The sequence below is a fragment of the Bombina bombina genome, chromosome 1 (genome assembly GCF_027579735.1).
Source record: "Bombina bombina isolate aBomBom1 chromosome 1, aBomBom1.pri, whole genome shotgun sequence".
Classification (NCBI taxonomy): domain Eukaryota; kingdom Metazoa; phylum Chordata; class Amphibia; order Anura; family Bombinatoridae; genus Bombina; species Bombina bombina.
In genome coordinates this window covers 101493463-101505783 of record NC_069499.1, presented here as the reverse complement: position 1 = coordinate 101505783, position 12321 = coordinate 101493463, and the positions used below count along the sequence as shown (strand labels likewise).

Sequence of the window (12321 nt, the reverse complement as noted above, 5' to 3'; positions counted from 1 at the left end):
GTTATCGCCCAAGAAGAACAGACACACCGGCAGGACCAGCCCAACAGGGATCCTGTTCTTCCAAGCTCAGAATGTGAAAAGGATACTCAATAAACAAGACTATAAGAAAATTACATCATCCTCATATCTAATTCTGCAAACCATTCGAAGGAGAAGACTGAGAATTCCGAGGTCCATTAAGGATGGAATCCTCCAACAACGCCAAGACGTGCCTCAGTAGGACACAAAGGTGCTCCAGTCTATAACGAAAAGACACAGCATACCTTCACCAGAGCAAAAGACAACCACGACGGTTGATCCCCTAAAGCCTATGGGACAGTCGTTCCCCCGGCGAGCTGAACAGAACCAGGCCATCCTACGCCTGAGGAGCCCAGGTTAACAGAACACCTACAATATCGTAAGCACACTTCTGGAAGTTGCAGATGCGCCAGTGCAATAATTATGGACATGCGGAACCGTGCCCTAACCTCCGGAGGGAACAAGCCACCTTCCAGAGAAGGATAAGCAAAATCTGGGTTACCTGCATGTGTAGTTAGAGATGGTGGTAGGGAACTCGCCATTCGAGGAACAGAACCCCCAGAGGCGGACGGCTCAGCTGCCCTTTGATTCCCCGATCCCGAGGAATTGAGCACTCTAAAACAGCATTCGGAACATAACTGATAGGCATGTATCATCCGGGCCAATTCGTATTCGTCACAAGAAGCAGAATCTGAACTAGAGACTTCCGTCTCCACAATATCAGAATCCTCCATAACCGGGTATTGAATACAAAAAAAAAAACGGAGCAAAGAAGAAAATGTAAACAGCACCTGACACCCACAATGGATGGGGCACACACCACCTCCTATGAACCAGACACCAGCGGACCAGAATTTTTCCATCGCCACGCGGTCAGGAATGCGGAAAAGGAGAGCCAAAACTTAACCACGCCCGGTCACCAGGTGAACCGTACAGTCCAGAAAAAGCACGCCCGACCGTTAGGCTGTGTCACTTCCAAGGCCATTATGTTCCACAAGCCATGAGCCTAAGTAACACTACACATAAGCAGGTCGAATCGCATAACAAACATGATTAAAAAAAATCCCTGTTCAATAACCCCCCTCAGGAGATATTAACCCTTGATTCCAAGACACAAAAGGAGCCTCACTGAGACCCTGAGTTATAGTTAATCCTGAAAGGTGGTAGCCTCTCGAGACAACATTTATAATACAATACAATCATGACGAAAGTAAAATGAAACAATCTTACCCGAATCTACGCCGTGGAACAGGAACACAGCCCTTCAAGAGTGACAGATAGTAGCATCGCCTCTGCCATGGACTTGAGAGAAGAAGCAGGCAGCAAAATTCGTCAACGCTGATTGCTTGTGGAGCTGTTAATATGAGTTGGGATGGTTTCACAGAAAGACTCTCCCTGCTTCTCTGGACTTTAACTTTCACCCATGCTCTCACTGAGAGACTGACAGGACTACTTAAAACTCCAGTCCCATGCCAAAGAGTACTACCCTCCATAAGAGACTATTGAAAACTTGTGACACTTCTCCGCCAACCTCCTGGGACAAAAGGCAAAGAATGACTGGGGGATGAGGGAAGTGGGAGGGGTATTTAAGACTTTGGCTGCGGTGTCTTTGCCTCCTCCTTGTGGCCAGGTTCTGAATTCCCAAAAGTAATTAATGCAGCTGTGGACTCTTTCCATTTATGAAGAAAATTGGTGTATACTGTCCCTTTAAGTAAAGTAAATACAAACTGAACAATGTGCTTTCATGATTTATTTCACTGTAATTTAACTCCTACCATATTGAACAATGATGGGTAAATCAGTATAGTGCCTCATCAATAGATGTTGTTAATTGGCCACAACAACGAAGAGAAGCTAAACACTTTTCAGGGGACAAAATTTTGCTAACAAAACAGTTTTTTAAACTTTTCTAAAACTTTTATTGTGTGTACAGATATTTGCAATACAGCGCTTAAAGGGGCATAAGTGTAGTATTGTTACAAATTAACATTTGTTGAGTTTAAAAAGTTCTAAATACATTAGCACATTGTTTAATGCACCTTTTTTTTTTAAAGGGTCATAAAACATCCTTTGTTGAAAAGCATATCTAAATAGGTCCATTAGCTGCCGATTGATGGCTGCACATAGATGCCTTGTGTGTGATTTGGTCACCCATGTGTATTGCTATTTGTTCAACAAAGGATACCTAAAGAATGAAGCAAATTAGGTAATAGAAGTAAATTTTATTATTGTTTAAAATTGTATTCTCTATCTGCACCATGAAATAAAAATGTGGTGTCTCATGTTCCTTTGATAGCAAATCTCCACCTACTACTCGCCTGGTTTGGAAGAGCCAGTTTGCATTTGTTACTGGAGTAGAAAAGGTTTGCCACTGTCATTTTGATAGCAAAAGCTGCATTGTTTTGCAGTTTTTTTTAATCTTACCTATCTTATTACCTCAGCTAAAGCCAATCAGATACAGATATGTAGCAGGGTTAGGCTTTTGAAGTCTGCAGTATGGACTTGCAATGCTCTGAATTATAAAACCCACAATGCTCATGTGAAATCACGGGGAGGATATAGTGCAATGTTTTCTAACATTTTTTATGTTTTGTGTGCCTTTATTTGCAGATATATACTATGCAAATATATAAACTAATTACTTTAATGTCCTTTTAATACAGGACAGATAAGGGCTGTAATGACTGATTAAGCTGAGAAAGTCTTGTAAAATTATAATGATGCAATAAAGCACCGGAAACATTTAACAAAAACAAGGAAAAATTAAAAAAATATGAACGCCACAATAATACAAACAAGTTGCTACAAAGTAAAAAGGTCTAGTCTGTAGCTACACATTGTGCACAAAGGCCCCTATGGTCACAAAAACACATGGGACATAGTCACCAGCCAGAGACACACACGAGAGGGATGTTTATCCAGCAGACAAGTGACTGCAGGTTCATTCCCAGAATGGATCATTACTGTTTTCATATCACATTGTGAATAACAGCTCTTGGATGGCTGCATAAAAATGGAGAACTCGGAGGATGTTATTGGCGCTAAAATTACACAATTCCTTTAACTCATTTATTACCTGAACACAACACAAAAATGGAACATACAATTTCCCTTTGCAATGGAATCAAAAGACTAAATCTCTATAAAATTTAACTAAAGGGTCAGTAAACATTTTCTTTTAAAATATAAGAGCCAGTACACATTTTACTACTGGGGGGGGGGGGGGCAAGTAGAGATGTATAGTAATACAGAACAAAGTTTTGTGAATCACTACCTAATCACCTAACTCTCTTGGACATGCAAGTCCTGTGTTCTGTTATTTTATTTCATACTAAACACGGCAAAAGTGTGGTCATATAAAGAGAAAGAAGAAAGTCTGTAACAATATAAAATAAACTATTTTTCACAATGAAAAAGTGCATAATAAAAAATCAAAGCAATATCACTTACTCTGAATTTAAAATAAGTAGATTTTTTTCTTACATATTTCAAAATTTCGAGAGAGAGAGAGAAAAGAGAAAGAAAGAGATTTAAAGGTTATAAAGTATATTAAAATAACCATGTTGGTTGTGCAAGGCTGGGGAATAGGTAGTAAGGGCGTTATCTATCTTTTTAAACAATAAGAATTTTGGAGTAGACTGTCCAAACATATGTGGAGTGTGATTGCGTAATTGTGTGCATGCGCACATCCAGGTAGTAAATCTCGACGGAACACCAGTACTACAGTCACTATATATAGCTCAGGAGTTAAATCCAACAACAACAAAAAGATCCCAGAAGGCTATACCCAAGAATATGTATCCACAGAGCAAGACAGAGACTATTAAATTCAGTGAATCCCCCTATAGACCTGGAAATAAGTTCACTGGGAAAACCTGTAAAAACAACCAAAAACAGTGCACTAAAGAACAACACCCCAATGGGTTACTTGCTCATCAGATAAAAATGCCCAATCGTCAAAATTTGCAGTGCAGCCAAATACTTGGTTGCATTGGGAGAGGTATTAGTAGCAGAAATAGCAAGGTTCTTATGCCACTTTACAGATCATTAGTTAGGCCAAATCTGGAGTATTATGTACAATTCTGGAGACTATATCTTCAGAAAGATATAAATAAACTTAAAACTGTCCAAAGGAGGGCTACTAAACAAGGTCTAAAATACAAAATGTACAAAGAAAGACTATCACCTAAATATAGATTAGAGGAGAGAAGGGAAAGAGGTGACATGATAGAAACCTTCAAATATATAAAAGGACTTAATAAAGTAGAAGCAGAAAGCATTTTCCATATAAAAAAAAAATAATCCAAAACAAGGGGTCACAATCTAAAGTTAGAGGATAGCAGATTCAGGAGAAATGTAAGGAAGCATTTTTTTTTTTACAGAAAGGGTGGTGGATTCATGGAATAAACTTCCATTTGAGGTGGTAAACACAAAGACTGTAAAGGAATTTAAAAATGCCTGGGACATGCATAAGGCTATCCTCAGAAAAAAGTAACATGTAATATGGGTAGACTTGATAGGTCTTTTTGGTTATTGTCTACTGACACATTCTATGTTTCTATGTTGACGCGTTTCAACCAAAAGTAAGTGTCTTTCTATATAACAAATGACAATCAAAACTATAAATAAATAACTGAAATAAGGTATTCTAATAGACTATACATAGGTAACACTTTACTATCACTTTTTGTCATGGCCTCCCTTGGCTCTGAGCAGTCTTCCTTGGCTCTGAGCAGCCAGTATAAGCAAAGATCTTACTAAACTAATTAAACTTTAGGTTTCGAACTTAACAGAAAATTTAGGAGTCGGCTACACATGTTGTTAGTAGCCAAACAAAGCTGTTTGTACATAAATATACAGAAAAAAAAAAAAAAAAAAAAAAATCAAACCTGGACTTAAAGGGACACTGAACCCAATTTTTGTCTTACGTGATTCAGATAGAGCATGCAATTTTAAGTAACTTTCTAATTTACTCCTATTATTAATTTGTCTTCATTCTCTTGCAATCTTTATTTATTTTAGCTTTTATTTTTATTCAGAACTCTGGACAGCACTTTTTTATTGGTGGATGACTATCCACCAATCAGCAAGGACAACCCAGGTTGTTCACCAAAAATGGGCCGGCATCTAAACTTACATTCTTGCATTTCAAATAAAGATACCAAGAGAATGAAGACAATTTGATAATAGGAGTAAATTAGAAAGTTGCTTAAAATTTCATGCTCTGAATCACGAAAGAAAGAATTTGGGTTCAGTGTCCCTTTAAGGAAATTGTCCATCAAAAAAAAATAAAAAAATAAATACACAATAATCTTCTCTTTACTTTAACAGTGAATTAGTCATTAGTATTTGCATGCCAGGAATGACTAATCCTTAAAAACATGTTGCACACATACTAATTGTGAAAGTAATGAGATCTTGCAGGAGCCCATATAAAATCAGTTTTAGACAAGGATGCTGCATAATGGATAAATATACTTACAGGTGGTGATTTACATGGGGGGGGAGGCTCTAATATGTTATAAGTAAGCAACAGTGCAATAATAAAGTGTTCCAACTATGTGTTTAATGCAGCACATTTCCAGAGCAACAATGCACTACTCAGAGCTATTCAAACACATATGATGAGCCAATGACAAGAGGCATATAGGTGTATAGCCACCAATTAGCTGCTAGCTCCCAGTAGTGCATTGCTGCTTCTAAGCGTATCTAGGCATGCTCTTCAACAAAAGGATACTAAGGGAGCAAACTAACTTTTATAACAAATGTAAATTGAAAAGTCTAATAAAATGCCATGCATTTGAAAAGGACAGTAATGAGAAGAAAAAAAAAAAGTGTAGAGGGAAGAATTCTGCCTGCAGCCTCAGGCCTCTAGTAGGCCATCTTAGATTTAAATCATAAAAGTTATCATTTTGACTTCTACTTCCCTTTAAACATTTGGTCAGAACTGGCTGTATAGGTGTTAGGGACAGGCATATCTACTACACAGGCCATCTTAAGCAGCTGAAGGGTTATGTCTACAAATCACTAAGGGCTGCAATACAGTTTTAAGGATTGTGCAAGTATCAGCATTGGTTAAGAAGTGTAATGCTTTGTATTACTATTTCCCAACTCACAGTAAAAAACAAACATGGCATTCAGTTCACACAGCAACGCAAAAGGACCGGTCACACAAACACAATGAGCCTCTCCTTTTGTTCCTGAACAATACACCACAGAACACTGACGGGATCTTACTTTCCTGCTAATGCTTTCTTCACAAACAGAACTGCAACGATAAGGAAATTCTAGATACTGATGGAAAACACAGTAAGGGGATGAAGTAATCACTAGCAATATTGTATGGGTGTACCCTAAAGCGCTTACAATCCAGATACTATGCATTTACTGACATTCTAACCAGTAATGCATATTTTAAAGCTCCCAGATTACCACAAGACTGAAGAAAAATAAAATAGGTCAAATAGCACAGAGAGCTCTGTGCACCTTACATATCTTTATGCCCTGTAACTGGTTTTATTTCCATATAAAAAAAACTATTTGTAGCCAGTGGCCAATAAAGAAAGCTTTAAAAGGATCACTAAAGTCAAAATTAAACTTTCATGATTCAGATAGAGCACATCATTTTAAACAACTTTCCAATTCACTTCCATTATCTAAATGTGCATAATTTTTATTTATTTTTTTGCACGCTTTGAGGCACCAGCTTCTACTGAGAATGTGCAAGATATTACAGAATATATGTATATGCATTTGTGATTGGCTGATGGATGTCACATGATGCAGTAAGAGGAAAAAAAAGAGCTTACTAAATGCTTTTGCATTTTCTTTTTATTATGCACTTCCATTATCTAAATGTGCATAATTTTTATTTATTTTTTTGCACGCTTTGAGGCACCAGCTTCTACTGAGCATGTGCAAGATATTACAGAATATATGTATATGCATTTGTGATTGGCTGATGGATGTCACATGATGCAGTAAGAGGAAAAAAAGAGCTTACTAAATGCTTTTGCATTTTCTTTTTATTATGCATTTGATTGACAAGAACAACCATGCCATACAGCAGTAATCTGCATGCCACCCCCCACCCCCCGTGGCATACACTGATGCTGCAGTATTGATATCCCAGCACAAGGCCTGTTAATAGTACCTGCCCATAGTGAATAACCCAGGTAACAAATACAGGTTCCAGACAAAAAGCATCATCTCTGAGCCAGTGAAGAATACACAACCTAGATTCATAAATAAAAAGAGAGAAGCGCTCAACCTGGAAACGAACAATAGCATAATAGCTTGTTCTATGGCTAGTTACCACCCAAGAAGCAGCCTCTTTTTGCTCAACATGTGCCTTTCACAGAGAAAAACTTTCCTGAAGCATATCAGTCTGATCCTGACTTCACAGTACAGTCCAGCCCCGAAATACCAGGCAATCCTTCTCTGAACGAGAGAAACAGCAAAACCCCAGACGTACGTTTCGGCCTATTGTGGGCCTCGTCAGTGAGGTGCAGCCATATCCCTCTAGGCACACTGAGCAACGGGTCCACGTCTGGATTCCCGCATCACACTTAGGGAGACTTCCCAAAATGTCATAATTTGCATAAATAAAAAGAGAGAAGCGCTCAACCTGGAAACGAACAATAGCATAATAGCTTGTTCTATGGCTAGTTACCACCCAAGAAGCAGCCTCTTTTTGCTCAACATGTGCCTTTCACAGAGAAAAACTTTCCTGAAGCATAGCAGTCTGATCCTGACTTCACAGTACAGTCCAGCCCCGAAATACCAGGCAATCCTTCTCTGAACGAGAGAAACAGCAAAACCCCAGACGTACGTTTCGGCCTATTGTGGGCCTCGTCAGTGAGGTGCAGCCATATCCCTCTAGGCACACTGAGCAACGGGTCCACGTCTGGATTCCCGCATCACACTTAGGGAGACTTCCCAAAATGTCATAATTTGCATAAATAAAAAGAGAGAAGCGCTCAACCTGGAAACGAACAATAGCATAATAGCTCAGTGTGCCTAGAGGAATATGGCTGCACCTCACTGACGAGGCCCACAATAGGCCGAAACGTACGTCTGGGGTTTTGCTGTTTCTCTTGTTCAGGGAGGGATTGCCTGGTATTTCGGGGCTGGACTGTACTGTGAAGTCAGGATCAGACTGATATGCTACAGGAAAGTTCTTCTCTGTGAAAGGCACATATTGAGCAAAAAGAGGCTGCTTCTAGGGTGGTAACTAGCCATAGAACAAGCTATTATGCTGTTGTTCGTTCCCAGGTTGAGCGCTTCTCTCTTTTTATTTATACAACCTAGATTCAGTTTGCAATTGTGCCCTGAAAAAAAAGTGCGCAATTAGCAAAAAAAAAAAAAAAAAAGAGTGAAAATCATATCAGATTCACAGTCTCAATCAACAATACCATTCTGATATGTAACAATGTAAGCTCGGGTTACCCAACAATTCTGCAACACAGTGTGCTCAAAAAAACTTTATCGGTACCCTACATAGTAAGACAAAAGGTAGGATTTTACAAACATTCCAAATGTTCTACCAACCTCCAAATGACATAAGACTAAAATTGCTTTTCCTTTACAAGGAGACAGTGGATAGATAGGCATGTGATCACAATAATGAGTACACATATTATGAGTATATTTTTAAGGTATTATATATGTAAAATCAGGCATCTAGTCTGCAACTGTCACATTTTTTATTGTAAGAACACATTTAAGAACTAAAGTATTTTATTGTGCATTTTAACACCTGTCCATTACCCACTTGACTGACAGGAAGAACTGCAACACATTGTTAAGCATAGAAATAAGTATATACATTCCGGAAAAGAAATTTGCATAGATAGCTGTAACGCAAACAGTAATCATATGAGTGTTATGTCAAACATAAGAGGATGTTGGCTGTACTGCTCTAAATCAGCCAAATGTTAAACATTAAAATGTTTTTGTCTCAAAAATAACGCACAACTTGAAGTATATGAAACTAACGTGTTATCTTGTAGTACAGCAAAATCCTTCCAAAACCACTGCTACTCATCAGTTCTCACAATTAAAAGGGATAGAAAACCCCATTATTTTCTTTTATTATTTGGATAAAACATACAATTTTAAACAACTTTCCAATTTACTTCTATTATCAAATTTGATCAGCAGCCAGCTCCCACTTGTGTATGATATGTACGTATGCTTTTTCAACAAGGAATAACAAGAGAACAAAGCACATTTGAAAACAGAAGAGAATTTCAAAGTGTCTTAAAATGACACATTCTATCTTAATCATGCAAGTTTAAATTTGACTTTCCTATCCCTTTAACTCTGAGTGCTAAGCACTTTCCCACCTGGGTGCTAGCTGTTTAAAGGTTTTTTAATTTTTTTAAATATTTTTTTGTACTTTTTTTTTTTTCAGACTTACACTGTTGGAAAGGTTAGGCGATTACCTTTTCAATGGTCTTGGGGGTCTGTAGCTGCTTAGATGCCTGAGATACAGGCTTCTAAGCAGCATGCCCCCTTTTCCTATTCTTAACATTATTTTTAAATAAAGTTGCGCGTTGATGTCATCACGTCATTGCGCGTGACGTCACCGCACATAAAGTGAAGCCCCGGCGATGCCCGTCACTATACAGGCCCGATCGCCGGGGTAGGAGCGGGTGGGAGCCCCCAGATCTCCTTCAAGGTGGGAGAGTGCTTGCGACGGCTCTGAGCCGTCATTAGCACCAGAGTGGGAAACTCTGCGACGGCTCAGAGCCGTCGTTAGCACTGAAAGGGTTAATATAAAGACTGAGACAAACATATCTGATTATCAGCACTGCACAAAAAACCTATACAAGTGAAATCTGGCAAGAGATACCTGTAACTGTAAAACTCAGGACAGCATTAAATTTACTAGATTTAAAATAACTGGTCTTTCACTATGGAAGATTTTTAATCACGTTCTCACATTGATAAGTGACCAATTTAAAATCACAGTCATATGTCACAAGGAAGTAAATATTTCAGCATGTGCAACAAAATGCAGATAATTAACAGCCAAGCATAAAAAAAAAAAAAAGTAAATTCCGTTATTGAGATGAATTGAAAATTTAGATACTGAATCAGCTACATTGTACACACTAACACCATCAAACTGTAGCACATATTTGACATTTCAGACCCTGCAAAATGAAACTTGGCATAAAAACAAGTGGCACTAAATTTCCGCTGTATATCTTTTTTTTTTTTTTACAGGAAGGAAGTGACATACCTGATAGTAAGACTTTATGTGTCTCACCAAGATGCTGAGGTTTTGCACACGAAGATTGACATCGTTATTAACGTGCTTGTTGGTGCGTTGATTTGATGGTCGGGGATCTCTGTGGAAACAAACATAGGCATATGTAGCAAGGGATAGTCACCTAATGTGTTATCACTATATATAGCACTCGAGAGATGTAGGTTTTTGTTTTATTTTAAACTTAATCTAATCATTCTGGGGGGCTTATAAACAAGATACAGCAAATAAACTGCAGAAAATAAAGAAATGGATAAACGGGAAAATCAATACAAAATAAATAACCATGGGCAAGGGAACAACTAGAAAGAAAGAGAAAACAGTGAATGTAAAAAATAGCTGGAAGGAATGAGAACGTTGCAAGTAAAATAAGATAATAAATACAGTCAGGTGTGAAGGAATGAGAAAATGAGTAAGTGAACGGTTGTGAAGGAGCGAGCATGTAAAAGATAAGAAATGTAGTAAGAGAAGGAATAAGAAAATGAAAAAAAAAGAGAATGAACATATGAATGTTAACACCAGAATGAATGAGTGAATGAAACGGAGTAAATGAAAAATGAATAAGTGAAAGCACGTGAATGATCAAAAATGAAGAATAAAGCAAGATAATGAGGGAATTAATGCACACACAAGGGATTGAGAGATTGAGTAACCAAGTAAATAAGGAAAGAAAATAATTGTACATAAAAATGAATGAGAGAACAGACAAGTGAACAAACCAGAATGAGAGAAAGGAGGAAAATGAGAAAGTGACAGAGAGAATGAGAGTGCGTGACTTGTAAGGTGAAAATACATTCCGTATAAATGTTATTAAAGGGACATTCCGGTCAAAATTTAAATGCACATAGATGAATTACATCTTTGAATAGAAACACATTTGCAATAAACAGTTAAAGTTATCAGTGTTTTAGCACTAGCATTTTTCTCTGCACGTGCATGTGAAGCATAGCTAGATATTCTTAGTTCACCAGTATTTTAAATACTACAGCTGCTCAGAGCACTAGTGGGGCTTGTATCATGTCAGCAATTAACAAATTGAGTAATTACCAGCTAGTACAAGCACCTTAGGCTCTTTGAGCAAGTGTTGCATTTAAATTGCTGGTGCACAGAGCATACTTAAAGGGATAGTAAACACCAAAAATATTATTTAAAAAGATAGATAATCCCTTTATTTACCATTCCCCAGTTTTGCATAACCAACACTGTTATATTAAAATACTTTTTACCTCTGTAATTACCGTGTATCTAAGCTTCTGCTGACTGCCTCCTTATCTCAGATCTTTTGACAGACTTGCATTTCAGGCAATTAGTGCTGACTCTTAAAAAACTCGACATGCATGATCACAATGTTATCTACATGAAACACATGAACTAACGCCCTCTTGCTGTAAAAAACTGTCAAATGCATTCAAATTAGAGGCGGCCTTGAAGGGCTTAGAAATTAGCATATGAGCCTACCTAGTATTAGCCTTCAACTAAGAATACCAAGAGAACAAAGCAAATTTGATGATTAAAGTAAATTAGAAAGTTGTTTAAAATGACATGCCCTATCTGAATCGTAAATGTTTAATTTGGACTTTACTATCCCTTTAAATGCGCTTTGAAACAGCTATAGCTTTTATTAGAAGCATTTTTGCTAATACATGTATATTACAAAAATGCTTCTATCTAGGGCTGCAACTAATGATTATTTTCATAATCGATTAATCGGCCAATTCTTTTTTCAATTAATCAACTAATTACTTTTTTACCTACCTATATTTAAAATAAAATCCACATACTGAGTGTTAAAAATATTAAACTTCAGACTAAAATTTTACAACTTTACTATAACAGGCCAAAGCCTTACACAGTTATCTATACAGTACATATAATCAGCAATAGCATGCGATCCGCTAATAATTGTGCAAACAGATAATAGTGCACATCAATTCAAATAACAAATCCCATCAATCTAGGGGCTAGGTGTAAATAACAAGCTCAGCACTATATCATGCAAAGCATAGTCCCAAATCACCTGATTTAAA

The 12321-nt window shown here is 37.5% G+C and overlaps 1 protein-coding gene across 1 annotated transcript in view; it reads right to left on the bottom strand.

Moving 5' to 3' along the window:
* CCDC88C (coiled-coil domain containing 88C) overlaps positions 1–12321 on the bottom strand; it is a 277418-nt gene that overhangs the window by 246160 nt on the left and 18937 nt on the right. Inside the window, exon 3 of the mRNA XM_053697556.1 lies at positions 10268–10376. Coding sequence (XP_053553531.1) covers positions 10268–10376 — 109 coding nt within the window. The remainder of the gene's footprint in view (positions 1–10267; positions 10377–12321) is intronic.